General features: G+C 38.1%; 1 protein-coding gene across 3 annotated transcripts; it reads left to right on the top strand.

Annotated features, from left to right (window-relative positions):
• Positions 1-1005: 1005 nt before the first annotated feature.
• nrf1 (nuclear respiratory factor 1) lies at positions 1006-17973 on the top strand. Of its 3 annotated transcripts, none has more exons than XM_038289401.1 (12): positions 1006-1145; positions 5872-5980; positions 6112-6256; positions 6870-6984; positions 7087-7213; positions 7356-7496; positions 10571-10729; positions 11145-11360; positions 11464-11556; positions 11694-11842; positions 13254-13375; positions 16909-17973. In XM_038289401.1, exons 2-12 carry the CDS (start codon positions 5912-5914, stop codon positions 17067-17069), a joined length of 1497 nt encoding a protein of 498 aa, XP_038145329.1. In that variant the 5' UTR covers positions 1006-1145; positions 5872-5911; the 3' UTR covers positions 17070-17973. The 3 variants fall into 3 exon arrangements, with proteins under 3 accessions (XP_038145329.1, XP_038145328.1, XP_038145330.1); XM_038289400.1 differs by having other exon boundaries at positions 11685-11842; XM_038289402.1 differs by lacking the exons at positions 13254-13375; positions 16909-17973 and adding an exon at positions 12642-13243 and having other exon boundaries at positions 11685-11842.
• The last annotated feature ends 524 nt before the right edge of the window (positions 17974-18497 follow it).

Raw genomic sequence — 18497 nt, 5'->3', positions numbered from 1 at the left:
GGTAGTTGAGAATGACCGAGCTAAGATCCTATGGGACTTTAAGATCCAGACTGACAAACAGGTGATGGCTAACCAACCAGACATCGTGTTGATCGACAAACAGCAGAAGAAGGCAGTAGTGATAGATGTGGCAATCCCAAGCGACAGCAACATCAAGAAGAAAGAACACGAGAAGCTTGAGAAATACCAAGGACTGAAGGAGGAGCTAGAAAAGATGTGGAAAATGAGAGCAGCAGTGGTGCCAGTGGTAATTGGAGCACTGGGGGCTGTGACCCCCAAACTGGGAGAGTGGCTACAGCAGATTCCAGGTAAAACATCAGAGGTCTCTGTCCAGAAGAACGCAGTCCTAGGAACAGCTAAGATACTGCGCAGAACCCTCAAACTCCCAGGCCTCTGGTAGAGGACCCGAGCTTGAGGATGACACATACCACCCCACGAGGGGTGAGAAAACAGTTTTTTTTTTTTTTATATATATACATATGTATATATATATATATATATATATATATGAATGGATGGATGGATGGATGGTCAGACAGACAGACAGACAGACAGACAGACAGACAGACAGACAGACAGACAGACAGACAGACAGACAGATAGACAGACAGATAGATAGATAGATAGATAGATAGATAGATAGATAGATAGATAGATAGATAGATAGATAGATAATCAATATTCTAACATGTAAAGAATTCCTTCTCAATTTTTTAATTTCATTAATCAAACAATGAATATGGTGGAATCTGGTGCATTCATCCAGCACCATTATAATAATGCTTTTACATAGCTTAAGAACAAAAGACAAAATGCAAATCACCACCGACAAAAACATAGAAACTCTAAACTAATTATCTGAAAAATTCTTAATATGTAAAGAGGAAAATTTAGAGTATTAATGCATACTATTTAGGTCCAGCATAAAAGGTAAAATATTATTAGTATTATCATAATTATTATTATTATCATACGTGTTTTTGGCTCAATCTTTACAGTGACAGTTGGATGTAGAAGCTCAGGGGGTGGTACCTGAACGCATCACTAGATGAGCGCAGCTCTGTTCAGTGCTGGCTTCTCTCCGTCCTCCATCAAAGCCCAGCTCCATCCACGGCGCAGGCCCGAAGTAGCGCAGCCGCTCTGAGGTTAGTGCCCTACCGCGCAATCTCCATTTATTTCAGCCCCGGCGCAGCCGCATCATCGAACCCGGCAGCGCAGGGCCGAAAGCTGATGGTTGATTAGATTCCGTCTCAGAGTTTAGTCTTTTAGCATTTAAAGCTGGTTTTTTTGGAGGGAAATATGTTGTTGGCGCGTTTCGATATTGAGACAGAGCAGCAGCTCTGGATGAACTGTAGGCCTCATTTTAGCCTGGTTTTGTTTCATATTCCGCGCGTTTATGCTAGCTGCCGTTTAACCGTTGCCTGTATCCCAGTCTACATGGAAATTAATTTTGTTCGCATTTCGAAGTTAAAAATTGTTATTTCGTAATAACAGGCTTGCTATTCACCCGGATAATCGACTGGGCACCGATTAATGGTTAGCCGGGAAGCTAATTAGCCGAATGTAGGACATAGCTAGCTTAGCTCCGAGAGGACTCACGAGACTGAAACAAAACATGTTAGACATCCTCTGCTGTTTATTTCCGTTTGATATGAGCCTTGGTGTAGCTTTAATGAAGTATTCAACATATTTATGTGCCTCCCCATATATTTATAGTAGGCTTCATTGCAAACAAGCCTGTAAGGTCTACCTTACATGTGTAGCTTATTTTAAAATGTGTATATATAGGATAAAAACCTCAAACATAAGTGTCATAATCATTAATAAGGTTACTTGGCTCCAATTATCACATGTATCTAGTCTTATCTTCAACTAATAAAAGGTTGAATACTGGATTTATTTTATGGAAGCATGACTTAATTGTGTTTTTGTTTTGTTATTTCCCTTCATGATAGCTTAGACTGTAATAACCCTATTGTTCATACATGCACCCAGTTAAAAGCACACATATCTGCCTCATGGCATGAAATTAACAGCTAACAACCCATGTGAAACATATAGTCATTTATGATTTCCTGCTTTGTGTCCTGTCCAAATGAAAAACATGTTGTGTTTTGCATATGTAACCTTTTTTTGTAATGATCTGCAATATAAACTTGTCAATTTTTTTTTTAATTCAACCTTTCAAATTCCGAGAGTCTTTCCTGGAAGGCTGGTTAAATACACAATTTGTTTATAATCATACGAATTGCAGACACATAAGTTGTAAAAACTTACATTTTTTTCTCATCTTTAAATAGAAATTCAAACCAGATAGAATAGAAAATCCCTTTATCGTCCCACAATTAAATAGTTCAGCAGTGTCAAATTTAGGTCTTAATGCTATAGAGCAGTGGTTCTCAAACTTTTTCTGTCATTCCCCACTTTGGACAAGGGGGAATTTTCAAGCCCCGCCTGTCCCCATCGCCCCAACACAATGCTAATGAAATATGCAACAATCTTAAAATGTTCCAATTTTATTGAAGTAACAAGTAGTATCTAAATACAAACTATCTACATCAAATAACAGCAAGCTCAAAAATAAAGAAAATACAAATGCAGCTGTGTCAAAATTTGTATCAAGCTCAAAGATAGAAAAAATTAAAGTGCCACTCTGCAATCTGTTAATAAAAGAAAAGAAGTGAAATCCATCTGGCAATACAGGTCTATTTATCCCTGCATTAGTGGCTGCAATGAGCCTGTTTTGCATTGCACAGTTTCTCAAAACGGGGTTGCAGGCTTGATACTGCCACTCTCAAGTCATGCTCAATGTTCAGCTGAGATCTGTATTTTGTTTTCAGTGAAGCAACAGTTGAAAAGCCCATCTCACAGAGACATGATGTGGCAAAGGGAAGAAGAATGCACACAGCTCTCTGACCGATGAGTGGATACTCCCTCTCCACTCCAAACCAGAATTCACTATGAGTCTGAGCATTAAACCTGAGCCTCAGGGTGGAGTCAGACGTCATTTCAATAAACTGGTCCTATTTATTTGAGATAAAATATTTCAAATTCAGTTAATTATGATCAACCTGCGCCGCCAATCCCGGCGCATGTGCGCTTTATTTGCAGTCTGGACCCTGAGGGTAAACATGCTGTGTCTCTGACTGCAGCGCTGAGAGGGTCTCCTGCGATAGCGGGGGAGAACGGGGTTGGGATGGGGGAGGCGCCCCACGGCAGCACCTGCCGCTGGAGGACAAGAAAAGGAACGATACGTGCTTTCACGTAAGAATCTCCAAAAGTCGCTAATTTGTCGCTAGTCGCTTTTTTGATAAAGAGTCGCTGGAGGGGTCTGAAATATAGCGACAAAGTCGCTGAGTTGGCAACACTGGGGCGCGAAAGTTTATTCCGTTACAAATAATATGCCGACGTCACGTCAATCATTATTTTGGCACTTCAGTTCCAGATGAAATTTTTCTCATATCTAATGTTCTTTTAATTAGACTGCATGTAGGCTAGTAATGATTACTTTGTGGGTTTGATTGGTCTAAAAAGCGGCAACATACAGCTATAAGGACAGTTTGCTCTCACACGTTCTACATTTATAGTCACACACACACACACACCGGAACTTGGCGCGCCCCACCTGTCACGTCTCAATTCCCCACACACTTTGAGAAACGCGGCTATAGAGTAATAATTCCATGGTTTCACCATATTGCAGGAAACCTAATACACATCTGAAATTATCTTTGTTAGTGTAATAACAAGAAAATACCCAGGATTTTCCTTGGATCTCCTCGTAAGAACTTTGATTTGTTGGATATATTATTTGCCGCAGAAATACGAATAAAAACTTTTGTCTCGTATAACTAAATATTTTTTCATCCAAAAAAAATTCCTTCATCTCCAAACTGTTACAGAAGCATTCCTGTTATGGCCAGCAGCATAACTATTGCTGTTTTCTTGTTTGTCACGCCCCATTTATCTTCATCTATTAGAAAAAAATCAACAATTGCTACTAAGTCCTAAGTGTCTTCGAACTGCATTTTCTGTCCTAACCCAAAAAGCTTATTATCCATCATTAATCCCTAAACTAAATTCATTTATAACTGTCTAATTTGATTGGTTCTGATCTATATTTATATATTAACCAAATTAGGTAAACATCTTGCTTGAATTATACAGCAGGAGTCATAGAAAGGTTTGTTAATATAACTCTGCTGCTAAATAGGCGAGGTCGGTAACTGACTGTAAATCTAGCCGATCATTATGGTCCCCTCCTGGAGAGTTTGGAGCAGCTCCTTACTCTGGAATAAAATGCCAGGTAGAAAAAAAATACATTTGTCTAACTGTCCCGTAGACAATAGTCTGACAAAGGAAGTTGTTACATTATTTTTCTGCCAACCTTGAAAGAGTATTCATACTAACGATAGATCGATATATCCGCTGGACAATATTTTAGCCAATATGCACATTTTTTTATTCATTAATGAATGTTTCTTTTTGTTTAAATTAAAACTTGTGTATCATTTGTTATCATTGCGCAATTTTTTTAAGATTTAAAAGGAAGAATAAAAATACATTGTTTTAAGAAAATTGGCATCACATATCAGGAATTAGACCAGAGCTGCAAGTAACAATTATTTCACAAATCGAATAATCTGTCGATTATTTTTTCCAATTAATAATTGGATAGCAAAGGGTTCCTTAAGAAGACTTTTTACGAAATCAAACCAGGTGAAAATAAAACTTTTCCACTTGAGGAGTTCTGGATAGAGAATATTGACAGACGGAAATGGTTTGTTTTATCTTAAATGCAAACTGTTCATGTATTTATTTTTATTTTGGTATCGTTACTGCTCTAAGTGGGTCACTCTTTCAGCTAAAGCTACCAGTTTTCACAAAACAGAAAATTTTAGTGTGGCAAACATGGAGTTTGACATATCTGTAAGTTAAAACAGAGACTACATTTAGTTTTTCTTTAAGTAACAAGTCATTGTAGGATCTAGACATTTAGTAGGGATGCACGATATAATCGGCCCCCATCGGTATCGGCCATATAACTGAATATCGGACATCAGTCACCCCACCGATATTTAACCCGATATTTGATCAGCTTCTGAGTTTCTAAAGTCTAAAAAAAAAAAAAAATACTACTTCTTCTTCTTCCTCAAAAACTTCTTTTTTACAGACTTAAAAACTTCTAAAGACGAGGGAAAAAATATTGATACATTCAAATATCACAATATCTTCATATGCTGATATATTGCCATTTAAAAACACCATATCAATCTCTTTTACTAATGAAATATTGGTATATGTCATCGTTATGCTACGAAATCCCCCGAAAATTCACGAAATTTTGCCATATTTTTATATGTTGATATATTGACGCGGTATCAATCTATTTTACTAACAAAATCTCACAAGAATTAGCAAAATATCACTAGAGTTTGTAACAGAACGAGGAAATTTCACGAGATTTTGAAAGTAAAATAGGTCGATACCGTGTTTTTAAAAATCAATTTGATATCAGCATATGAAAATATATTTGAGTATATTATTTTTCAAAGTGTCAGAAATGGATAACAAAACTGCTATTTTCAATGACTACTTATTTTTGTCCAGCTTTAACATCGGTATCGATATCGGTTATCGGCTACATGAGTTTTAAAATATCGGCATATCGGATATCGGCCAAAATCCCAATATCGTACATCCCTAACATTTAGATTAATGTTTTTACCTATTTTCTTTTAAACAATAACTTAAACTCTGTGAAATTGTATATGTAGAATCCCTGACCATTAAGTTCATATCAGAGATACTTTATAAACCATTTTGTGGATTGTTAATGTTCTCTAACAAAAACTCTCTAACCTTCTTCAGTTGTACTGTGGATCTAGCATCGTAGAGTCGGTGGCTAAAAATGGAGGAACGCTCTGTGAACCCGACAGAACACATGACCACCATCGAAGCGAGCGCTGTCAGTCAACAGGTCTGCTTCGCCACTCATATTCTGGCTATTAACTTACAAAAAGACAATATTTTCCTCTGTTGGTTCACAACATAATCCATCTTTTGTTAATATTTAATTTACTAAAGAAATATCTGATATATTTACCGTAGGTACACGTGACCACCTACACAGACACCGCTATGTTGAGCGCAGAGGAAGACTCGACATCTTCTCCAGACGATGACCCATACGATGACACAGACATCCTCAATTCAGCCGGCACAGATGAGGTCACTGCTCATCTTGCTGCTGCAGGTGGGAAACATATTTACTTGCTTGGGAAAATGTGTTGGTTTAAAAGTATTTTCCTGTGCAATATTAATAAAAGTGAACTATTGTAAGAAAGTGTTTATTTAATAAAGTGTATTTGCTTGTCCGTTAGTACCTTTAGGGGATTGCATCTCACCAGCAAGGAAATAGTCATTCATACAGCTTAATTATAGTGTAATTCCCTCAATTTACCAGCAGGTGGTGCAAACGTTCCGTATACAATGTTTCACAGTCTTGAAATATGTAAAAGTGAACTAATTTGTTTTCTAGATGAGTTTAGACATTTTTTTATTCCAGATTTCGACTCTCCACCCATCCTCATCTCTTATTTCAGTATTTTTTTTGCTGGTTGCATGTTAATAGTTGAAGTGCAATAAAAGTCACCCTTTGTATTTCCAATTTAAAAATCAGAGTCTGAACAGTAGAATTTCTTAAAGCTGTTTTTCTCTTCTGTTTTGTCAACTTCTTTTAAATTCGTACCCATAGCCATATATGTCTGATTGTATGCTAATTTAAAAGCATAAATCAGACTGTTGTTAAAAGGTTTTTTTAGAGCCTCTTTTTGTAGCAATCAAAGTCTTTATTTTTTTGCTTTTAGGTCCAGTAGGTATGGCTGCTGCTGCTGCGGTTGCAACAGGAAAGAAAAGAAAAAGACCTCACATCTTTGAGTCAAATCCTTCTATCCGCAAAAGGCAGCAAACCCGTCTGCTCAGGTCTGTTTCTCCAACCTTAAAAATGCAGCATTAAACATTTCAAACGGCACTTATAGACATTTTAGATTGAACAAAAGGGGTAAAGATGATGTGTTTCTATAGGAAACTGCGGGCAACACTGGATGAGTACACCACCAGAGTGGGTCAACAGGCCATAGTGCTTTGTGTGTCTCCCTCCAAACCGAATCCGGTTTTTAAAGTGTTCGGCGCAGCCCCTTTAGAGAACGTAGTGAGTAGATCCATACAGTCAAAAAACATAAATTCATAATCCAGCATGTTTTCCTCAATTTATGTCATATGAGTTAAGAAAATATTTATTTTTTCTATCTGAAAATGATCGCAATTCATCTTTTAATCTTCCTGATCCCTAGGTTAGAAAGTATAAGAGCATGATGCTGGAGGACCTAGAAAATGCCCTGGCTGAGCACGCGCCTGCTGGTGGAGAGCTGGCCTCAGAACTGCCGCCTCTCACCATTGATGGCATCCCTGTCTCTGTGGATAAGATGACCCAGGTGAGACCCCACACACCCCTTGTCCTAATAAACATGTTTGGCTGTAAAAATAGATTGGTGACAAGATAAGTTTATGCTTTATTATTTACATGACAAAGCAACATTTTGAAGAGAAAACATTTTAAGGAAAAAAGTTTTCCTCTTGTCCGTTGTCAGGTCTGCTTATGTCAGCTTTGATAGTAACACCGAAAGACTTAGCAGCACTTAAGGTCGAGCAAAACCTCCTCTTTATGAGAGAGTGAAAGGAAGTGCAGCATCGTCTGCTCTTGGCAAGCCTTTCGCTGGCAGCATTAGTTTTTTTTCACCCGAGGGAGCTTGGCTTGTTTACGCTGCCATCCCCGTGCTGCTGACGCACTGTGTGGATCATCGTCAGAGTAGGGCACGTTAGCGGCCCTCAGAGACAGTCAACAGTCCAGGGAGCGTCCCGACCAATCCTGGGGCCAGATAAAGCCTCAGAGGCCAGGTGTTAGTCGCTTCTTGTTTTTCTGGAGGTTGTAGGATGGGATTATCAGGAGTAACCTGTTGCTTCACTCGGCATGTCAAAGGTGGAACGGTTTGGCTTTTCTTAGAGATACGTCTGTGAGAAACGTGATGTGTCCTGTCTCTGAAAAGAAGGATGCGTCTAGGGGACAGGACAGAAGTTTCTCCATACAATAATCTTCATATAGCTACAATATGTTTGACACAGATAAGCTTCTATCACATACAAGGAGCATCTGTAGCAGGTGATCCCAGGTCTTCCCTGAGCCTGTAATTACCCCCCAGCCTTGTCAGGTTCAGGGACCTGGCAATATAGCTGCCGTCCTGAGCTCCGATTGGTCCATTGCTTTGGGGATTAAGATTGAAAGCGGGGGATGGGGTGGTCTGCATGAGGGCAACATGCCACTTAACAAGCTAGCCACTTTAATTAAGCCATCTGGCCGTGCACACAAACATCCGCATCACCCACAGGTGGAAACGCAAGAATCCCTTTACTGCTAAGTCCCTGCCCTTGGATAATCCAAGCTGCATCCCCCTGTTTAACAAAGCGAAGCTCCATTATTCCAACTACCAGATGTAGTTTCCTAATTAAGCGTCCACCCTCCATTTTCTCGTGAGGTCCATTTTTCTATAACTCTTGATGCGATACGCTGAAAAACAGTTTCCCGGTCGCTGATTGCAAGTTAGAAAAGGGGGTCTAATAGGGAGGAGGTCGGGATTTATTTCTCCTAGAACCAAATTTAGCCCGTGATGTCAAGGTAGGCAGACGCTGCAGTGCCTCATTGTGCAATATAATCCCCTGGTGATGTGTGCATATTACCGGGACACTGAGGACACTGGCACTAAACCCCCTCCATAGCATGCCAGTAACTGAGACTGTATGCTTGTTAAAAGGGAATAGATGCACATCATGTATTTGAAGCCTACAAAGATACAAAAAACATGTTGAAAACATTATAATATAAAGAAAAACATCAAATATTCTTGAGCACAAATGCTCTGTTACCTTGTTCAAACCATCAACCAAAAGGCAAAATGTAATTGTTAATATTTTTCACCCAATTTCTGTAACAACCCTTAATTTGTTCTTTGTAACTATTAGCCACAGAAGCTATCTAATGAGTCGAAAACATCCTTTTTTTGTTCTGTATGCAAAATGCTAACTCTAGTGGAAAACTGTCGGCCCTGAACGCACCGTCTCCACAGTGAAACATGGATGGTGGTGACAGCAGTAGCCTCATGCTGTGGGGACACAGCAAATATTAAGCTACATGCACAGAAATATGTTACTTTTTTTTTTTTTTGTTAGATAATTTCAACACAAATCTATCAAATAAACCTTAACATAATCCATATTCATTTGTATAATAAAGCTTATTTATATGAAATACAAAATAAGAAGGTTGATGTATTTTATATTAATAAAGTATGATTACTCTAAAATAATACAAATGAGTGTATTTATTGGATTTAAATTTATTGTTTGAATTCAATTCAAACTAATAAACTATGTATTTGAAATAAATTCAGCCACCGATATTAATTATGAGTAAACATTCATTCTAAATAAGCTATATTAAATTAATGAATATGAATCATGTGAGATTTATTTGATAGATTTGTGTTTTAAATGATCTGAAAAGACATAAATCTTAAACTTGGAGTGCACCATTTCTGTGAGTATATTAGTGCTGAAACAATCGATTATTGAAATAATCGCCAACTAAAGTAATCGATTGAATCTATTAAATATATGAACATTTTGCATTTTAGAATGATAAAAAAAAAAATGTTTTTGCCTGTCAGTATTCTCTACCCAGAACCCCTCAAGTGGAAAAGTGTTTTCTTTAAGGAACCTTTGGCTATCTAGTTATGAATTTCTGAATCATAAAATAATCGAGAGATTAATCTATTATTGAACTACTTTCATTTGGTCTATCCCTTGAAATCAAACTCAACAGTTTAAATTTATGTTTTATTATTATAAAGCTGAAGATAGAGGTGATGTGTTTATTGTTATTGATGAAAATCTGCAGGTAAAAACATGTAGCATTGATCCTCTTTTAGGGAGTCCTTTCTAGAACCAACTTTAACCACATGCCCGTATCACATGCTAAACAAATAAGTTTAAAGCCTATTGGTTGTTTTAGATTTCATCCCGTGGTATCAGAGTAAAAGGGGTCTGACTCCTGTTGATTTCTACCCAGGAGTAAAAACAATGCCAAGCTCATGTAAAATGACTTCTTTGACATTTGTGATTTTAATTTAGGGGGGCAAAGGGAGAATTAAGATTAAGTGTGTTTAAAAGGTGTTGCAAATAAAGTGCTTAGTCATGTTAAGTGTGCTGACCCGTTTACTGGGAAAGGCTACTGCTAGAGCAACACGGTAGGTTCTCGTGGTGTCAGTCTGACAGGTCAGACTGGAGCCACAGCCATAGATTGCTCTCCTAATGAACATGTTCTCTTTTTAGCAACCCCATTTCTATTTGCAGTGTGGGTTCAATCAATACACTTCCACTGATCCCTTCTCAAGGGTTTGTGTGTTTCAATTTGTGTCTCTTGGCTTGAAAGATTTAGTTTTGTGTTTTGCTCTAGGCTCAGCTGCGAGCCTTCATCCCAGAGATGCTGAAGTACTCCACAGGCAGAGGAAAACCTGGCTGGGGGAAGGAGAGCTGCAAGCCTGCGTGGTGGCCTGAGGACATCCCCTGGGCTAATGTTCGCAGTGATGTCCGCACAGAGGAGCAGAAACAAAGAGTGAGACACATTGTCAATTAATCATTTGACTGATAATGCTTTAAGGTTGTCATTACTTTTGATTATTAAACCACAAGCAGGGAAGCAGTTACTATTATTTCTGTGAGAATAATTACCCGTTTAGGGTTTTCCAATGTTGATTGGTTTTAAAAGGTTCCACTGCAGGTCACATAATTAAGGAAAAATGTGACCTCTTTTCCTCATTCCTTTGCCTAAAAGTCGTAATAATTGAATTTAGCAGTTTGAATATTCATTTATTTACCTGTCATCCATCCATTTAACTCATTTATATTTCCGGTTTTAAAATGGGCTAAAAACTCTGTAAATGTTGAAACGTATTTCATTTATTCAGAGTTCTTCATCCATCCTTCCAATTTTCCCCAACTAGCATAAAAACGCCTTTGTGCTTCCTCAGGTGTCCTGGACGCAAGCGTTACGGACCATAGTGAAGAACTGCTACAAACAGCACAATCGTGAGGATCTGTTGTATGCGTTCGAGGACCAGCAGATAACGACTACAGCCACTGCCCAGCACCATCTGACCACAGCCCAGAGCATTGCTCACCTCGTGCCATCACAGACCGTCGTACAGACCGTCAACAATCCTGACGGAACCGTCTCACTTATCCAGGTGTGCATGCTGTTGTGCGTTCAGCAGATCTTTGATCAGCTGCATGTTTTTTTTTTTGTTTTTTTTTAAGAATAATCCAGGAAATCTTCACTGATTTGTTCAGGTTGGCACCGGACACACAGTTGCAACCCTGGCTGATGCTTCAGAACTCCCCGGTGTTACTGTGGCACAGGTCAACTACTCAACTGATGGCGAGGTAACATTACTCCGAGTTGATATCTCTAGAACTGAAATCAGAGACATGCATAGTGACGGAGGATGTGGAGATAAAGTTAGGACACGGCAGCCTTGTTTTTTTTTCGACTGAAACTACAACTTTTCAAGGTGGTGCAGAACTGGGCTACACTTCAAGGTGGAGAGATGACTATCCAAACAACTCAAGCATCAGAGGCCACGCAGGCGGTAGCATCGCTGGCTGAAGCTGCTGTTGCTGCTAGTCAGGAAATGCAGCCTGGAGCCACCGTTACTATGGCTCTCAACAGGTAAGCCAACAGGGGTGGGCTCTGAGGGGCTAATGTCCACATTAAGGTTCTCACAGAAGCATTTCTCCATTTATAGAGCAACATATTAAAGGAATGTTTAGACAAAAAACGTTTTTTGTTTTTTTTACTGCTACTAAAAGAATATGTAAGGCATTTTACTTAAAGAACTAGTAGTCATACATAGAATTATTAAACAATTTAGATTAAGCACTCCCAGATTATACTTCCTGAATAACGAGTCTAAAGAAAGGAACAGAGAGACTTCATCTCCCCCTAACCCCTACGCTACTATATATTCATTCTTCATATGTTACTTTTTTAATAAATAACTATTTTTACATTTTCATTATTGCAATATTCTTATTATATATACAATTTATCCTTAATTTTATTTACCATAACAACTATGGTTAAAATCAGCCATTTGTTTTTATCTATTGTCACAGATGCATCACTTTGAAATCCTGCAGTTTTCACCCTGGAGGAATCCAATTTAACACATTAATAGCATTGAAATATATATATATATATATATATATCATTTTTTTTTTAATCTAGAATTTAAATGGTGCATGCTGCTGCGGCTCACTGGGTTTCACTGCTGATTATTTCAAAAGCTAATTAATAACTCAATTGTGAACTGTAAGTTATTTAAGCACTAAATATATTTAAATATGTGGTAAATAAAAACTGCTTTGATTTTCCTTTTTAAAGATGCTTTATTGTATTTTTAAAACTTGCTGAATTCATCAGGTCTGCTCATTGAAACCATGCGATGTTTGCTTACTCTTCACTGCAGCACTGTCATGGCAATCGTTTCAGGAATAAATGAGTGTCTCCCATCGGGGCTTGTTAGCTGCACCCCCCTGAGTCCTGCATCCTCTCCTGCTGCTGTTTACTCGTGCTGAGCTGCTTCCCTTCTCTGCTATGGAACATTTTGTCTTTTTTTTTTTTTTTTTTCAACTCCAGACGGCTGTTGTGTTTTACACCCAACTACCCATGCAGCTCATCTTCCTTTCTGCTTATCTTTTGTTTCTGTCCCAAATATGATTGTTAGCTAAGATGCAATCGCTTCCATGAGTTGATATGGAAGCTGCAGTGGTAATAAGCTGGTGATAATTCCACCGAGTCGATCTGGTTAATAAAACTGCTCTGGTAAAGCTGTAGCACCTGGCCTTTGGGGAGATGTGACAGATTCTCTGTAAGTCCAGACAAGTAAAGCCTCTTACAGCTCATACACTCCTACCTCCTCACCTCACATCTCTAATAACCCTTCTGTGTGTGCAAGTCAGAGCTTTTAGGCTTTCTGCCAGAAGATATCATCTAGAGGCCTAGGTTCTCCATCCACCTCTATTGCTTGTGCAATAAAGCCCAAATAATCAGTTTACAATTATGTATTATTGTGTTGCAGTGAAGCAGCGGCCCATGCTGTTGCGACACTGGCAGAGGCTACTCTTCAAGGAGGGGGGCAGATCGTCCTGGCAGAGACGGCAGCTGCTGTTGGGGCTCTAGCTGGAGTCCAAGATGCTACAGGTATCAGTCTATCCTTCATATGAAGCTGCCATCCTGTTTCTAAAGGCGAGCTTAACTTAGGTTATGTCCGAATGTCCGCCCTAATCCCTAGATCCTTCAGTCTTTATATAGGACAATATAGTAGACTTTATAATGAACTGACAGTTCGGACAGATGATCACTACTTTTCACTCCTCATTGGTCACATAACTCCGCCTCCCTGCATAGTGCCTGCGCCATCTTTGTTATTTGACATTTGGACACAGCCATAGTCTGAGTACAGAGCATGGACAGCAATGCATTTAAATTATTCAAGGTGCTCCGTGTTATTTCCATTTTAGAAGAATAGATTAAATAGTGATCTGGGACATGTTTTATGATTAGTAAACTGGTTTATAACCTAGTCCTGCATTAAGGCCTGTTGGGTGTGTTTCTTTGATGCCTGAACCCCTCCAAGGCCCAAACAGACCTGTATCATTTACTCTATTTAACAACACGCAAATTATTAATCAGAGGACGTTTAAATGCGATTAGCTCCTCAAATTTGTTTTATTTTGGGGTACCTGATGAAAGGGAGATGAATCTAAATGCAAGCTATTTGTCATACATTATTTTATTTCCACTTCACAGCCATGCAATTATTGTTGGTCTATCATATACATTTCTACAGAGAAAAGACTTTTGGGGTCAAAATATGAAGAGGTGTAGAAAGGTTCCGTATATGGCATCTCCAATTAGCTTTACTACGTGTAAGCTTCACACTAGTGACGCTCAGTTCTAATCTACTCTGCACTGATTTAACAGATGGTGGGTTTTATCTGTGTGCACCTTGTAGCTACACAACCCAAACTTGATACGTTACTGCAGTTATTACAGGGATCCAGCAGCCTTCTATCAGTAAGCATGGGGTTAGTAGGTAATATCATTAAAGAGTGGACGCTCAGAACATGCTGAGGTAAAAGGAGCAAAAGAAGTTTTGTCACCCACATAACCACATGGGAGGGTTATATGGTTACAAAACCCGGAGGGAGTTTTTAATCTGTAGCATCAGTCTCACACACACAAACTACTTTTTGCAAGTTTTCATTTTTCTTATTTGCACAATTATCCAATCAGAGCTATATGAACAGCAGACTACTTCAGAGCCATGAATAGATAGATCCCTCCTACAACGCTTGATCCACTCCATTATCAATCCTCGGTCTAATCGCTTCACCAGCTGTCAGCACACAGAGGTGTTCTTGTTTTTCTGTATACAGTTTATGCACATTAGCACCAGTCCACCTCATTATATACACATTTTCTGCACAGTGATGGACAAACAAACTAAAGTGGATAACACATGAAAAAGAACCAGCATTTGTTTCTCTTTGCATCAGGAAGTGTGTTTTGAGTTTAACTCGCTGCCTATTTAATTAAATATATTTGTACTTAATTATACTTCATTATTTCATAAAACATTTCATGGATTTTACTGCCATCCCGACATATTGACAGATGTACATTCTAAATCATTTAGACTTTAGATAAAGAAAAGTGTCACTTGATAATATGATAATTGTTGAAAGCTAAACAAGCTCAGTCAACTACATCAAGCCGTTTGCTTTGCAGCAATCCCTCTCCTGAACAAGTGTGTGGTCACAGTAGATTGGAACCATTCAGGGAGAAACTGGTCAGAACCTAACCCAGTCTGCCATAATCAGCTCATGGTTGGGAGGACAAAAAGTAGCACACAGACACTGGGACAGGGGTACCTTCTATCAAAGTAATGGTGCTAATTGCTTTGTCATGAAGAGAAATGCAATAAACAAAGAATCCTTGGACTGTTAAAAGAAAGAAAAAGTAAATATAACAAAGTAGATTACATCAGTACATGCATCAATGGAAAAGAAACAGAAAATACCAAAAGTAGTCGAGTTTCACAAGTTTCTGTTTTCCAAAGGGAGAAATAGTACCAACGGAAAATAAACTGATGAATTTTCTTTATAATAGTAATAAGTCACTGGTTTGCGGTGCAATCATAGGAAGACTGTGGCCTTACAATAATTTTGTTTATTTACTTTTGACTTCCCTGAATTTATGTAGAAATGAATGAATGTATGGGACTAAATTAAGAAAATATGGGTTGTTCAAAAAAAAAAATTATACCTAAAAGAAAAAGATTTTCCAAAAAAAAAAACATTTAGACCTTTTAAAAAATATATATTAAACCTGAAAAATACAATTTTTTTGTTTTTTTTTTAAACTTGCAGTGTGGAAAAAGTTTGACAATTTGAAAAAAAATCAACAAGTTCGAAAAAGAACAATTGAAACAGAAAAGTAGTTTTTCTTTCTAACAAACGTATTTTTGAGGTAAATTTTTATTTTTTGATCAACCTTTTTTTATGGGGGGGGGGTAAACATTTTTTTTCTTTTAAACAAACATTAAGGCCCAAATTTAGGTCCATATAAAAGTGTATAAATCTTTTGCAAGACATAATCTGATCCTATCGATAGTATACATGTCCTGGCTCTATCATAACCATCTAGGTCCTGTAGTGTTGAAATGAGAATACTTTTAATGATGATGATGAGCTAAACTCTTCTCTGTTTTCCAGACCCATTACCAGTTTCTAAGTTTATGCTGCCTTTCAAGGTGTAGCACTAGACCCCACAGGGTACTAAATAATTGAGGTTCCATGGTCTCTTAAGATTATTTTGGTGGATCATAATAAAATGAATAAAGGCAATGTCCTGGGTCTACACTTGCTGTGATAAGAGCTAGCCCAAGCCGCTGCCATCTCCTGAACTCATATTCATGCCTTCTTGTGACACAGTGACAGCTTGCAGGGAGGAGCAAAAGAGCCACACGGCCGCAGCAATAATCCCTCTAGGCAGAGACTCCCAACACTCTAACAGCTGGGAATGGGGGAAGCGAGCTGATGACGTCCTATTGATACTCTGCCCTATAAGTGAACAAAAACGGTTCCTGCACAGTCTGGACGAGTTGGGAATTTAGTTTTAATAGTTTCCAGGTCTGCATAAGTACGGCAGGAGAGATGAATATTTCCTAACTTTATTCCCTATCCCATTATTGTATACTTTACCTATTCACCCATCCATCCTCCCAATGACCCATTACGCTATCATTTTAAATTAGTCTGCACATCTATCCGTTCCTTCATTCTTTTAATCGATATGCCCCTCCTCTTTTCCATTTCTCAACACATAGGCCTGTTAATCCAGCCCTACTTTTCTCTATGCATCTATCCATCCTTTGATGTATTGGCCCATTAATTCATCTATACACTATTGAATACATGTTTCTATTCATCTAAGCAATTTATTCTTTCATCCTGAGAGTCTGTAGTTATGATAGCCTCTGTGTTTAAAGTCTGGCTACTGTGAAATTATCTAATATATATTGAGGTTAATTATTTATTTTTTTTTTTTTTTTGCTAATAACTCTGAATTTTAGTCTGAGAAATTGTGGCATAAAAATATGTAGAAACTCTTTTGAACAGAATATAATGAAAATCTACTGTTTGGTAATGCTTCTGTGTCTTTCCCATCAGGATTGGTCCAGATACCAGTCAGCATGTACCAGACTGTAGTGACCAGCCTCGCCCAGGGCAACCGGCCTGTTCAGGTTGCAATGGCGCCCGTGGCCACGCGCATAGACAACACGGTCACCCTTGACGGCCAGGCGGTGGAGGTTGTGACATTGGAGCAGTGACACTAAGGACTTTGGACAGAGTAGAAAACACTGAACAGCCATCTTGGAGATTTGTTTCTCTACTGTTTTTTTTTTCTTTTTTTCCAAGACGACCCATTGTACAATATGGAAAATATTTTTAAATTTACCACTGCAGGGGAAGTGATTATTGATGCATCGTGTTTACTATGTAAAAATATTGCTTTTGTTGGTGAATTTCATTTATCTTCTTATTTTTAAGCTCTGTGATGTTGGGTGTTATGTATTTATTTCCTTAAAATTATCCCTCACTTTAAACCAAGACGTACCAAAAAAAAATAAATCCTGGAAGGAAAGCCACCACATTATCACATTATTGTGACCAATTTTGGGATGATGTACATACTATCTGACGCTGTTGGATGATTTTTTTTTTTTTAGAATGTGGTGCCACAATCAGCAGTCACTCCTGTTCTCGAATATTATCACTGCTGCAGACACTCCCATATTTCACATAAGATAAAACTAAATTGAATTATGCTGTCTTATCTTGTGCTTGCTGCTTCCTCTTTTTTTTTTTTTTTTTTTGTCATATACATGCCAAAACTCGCAGTCTCAGGATATGCATCACAGTGTTGTTTACTGCTGGATTAATAAAGCCGTCTTGTTTTTTATTTATAGGGTTGAACTTGGAAGCGTGCCCTTTACTATTCTATTTTTAACATGAATTATTTTGATCTTGATCAGAGTCCCTTCACTCATTGATGGAAGTCACATATGGATTAAATGTTACAACATTTGTAATGCAGATTAACATTTTGTGCAGCAAAAATTAATGAATAAAAATTGTCTCCAGAATGAAAAATTTCTGAAGTAGCTGTAACTCACTTTGATTCCCACCAAACTTGTATATTAAAACAAAAAACAGTAAAGTGTTTATCTGCAACTTGTCCTGTTTTATATTATTCTCACTTTATTCTTAATATTACATATCTGAGATATGGTAGCAGTGTACGATATCTTTGGGTTTAGTCAGCAATTTAGGACGTCTGCTGGTATTTCTGTATTTCCAGATCTGTGAAGCTAAGCTGTGATCAAACTTCATAACCTCGTGCAGAAAAAAGTGAAAATATTGGTGGTAAAACTGGCATCAGAGGATTATGTCTCACATCAGAGTAACAGAACCTTGACCCACTTTTCCCTCTAGATTGTTTTTACCACATGGGAGAATTTGCAGTACAGGATGCCATTTTTTTTTATCATGCCACACTGCATATATATCCAGACTTTGACTAGACCACTTCAGCGCTTAATTTTGTTTCACTAATTTAAACCCAGTATAAAGAGGCTTTTAGTCACAGTGGGAACATCTGACTGACCAATGTCGACCTGGGTTAAAAGCGCCTTCATACGGCTTAGATCACCATACAATGGGAACATTAGACCCGGGTGGACCCGCTAATTTATAGA

The sequence above is a fragment of the Cyprinodon tularosa genome, unplaced genomic scaffold (assembly GCF_016077235.1).
Source record: "Cyprinodon tularosa strain WSP-4 unplaced genomic scaffold, ASM1607723v1 ctg268, whole genome shotgun sequence".
NCBI lineage: Eukaryota > Metazoa > Chordata > Actinopteri > Cyprinodontiformes > Cyprinodontidae > Cyprinodon > Cyprinodon tularosa.
This window is presented reverse-complemented; position numbering and strand designations above follow the sequence as displayed.

Excerpts from the sequence above, each read along its gene's own strand:
- nrf1 (XM_038289400.1), top strand. The coding sequence starts at position 5,912 with ATGGAGGAACGCTCTGTGAACCCGACAGAACACATGACCACCATCGAA. Across the intron at positions 7,214-7,355 it reads CAGCCCCTTTAGAGAACGTA|GTTAGAAAGTATAAGAGCAT; the intron begins GTGAGTAGATCC and ends CCTGATCCCTAG. Across the intron at positions 7,497-10,570 it reads CTGTGGATAAGATGACCCAG|GCTCAGCTGCGAGCCTTCAT; the intron begins GTGAGACCCCAC and ends GTTTTGCTCTAG.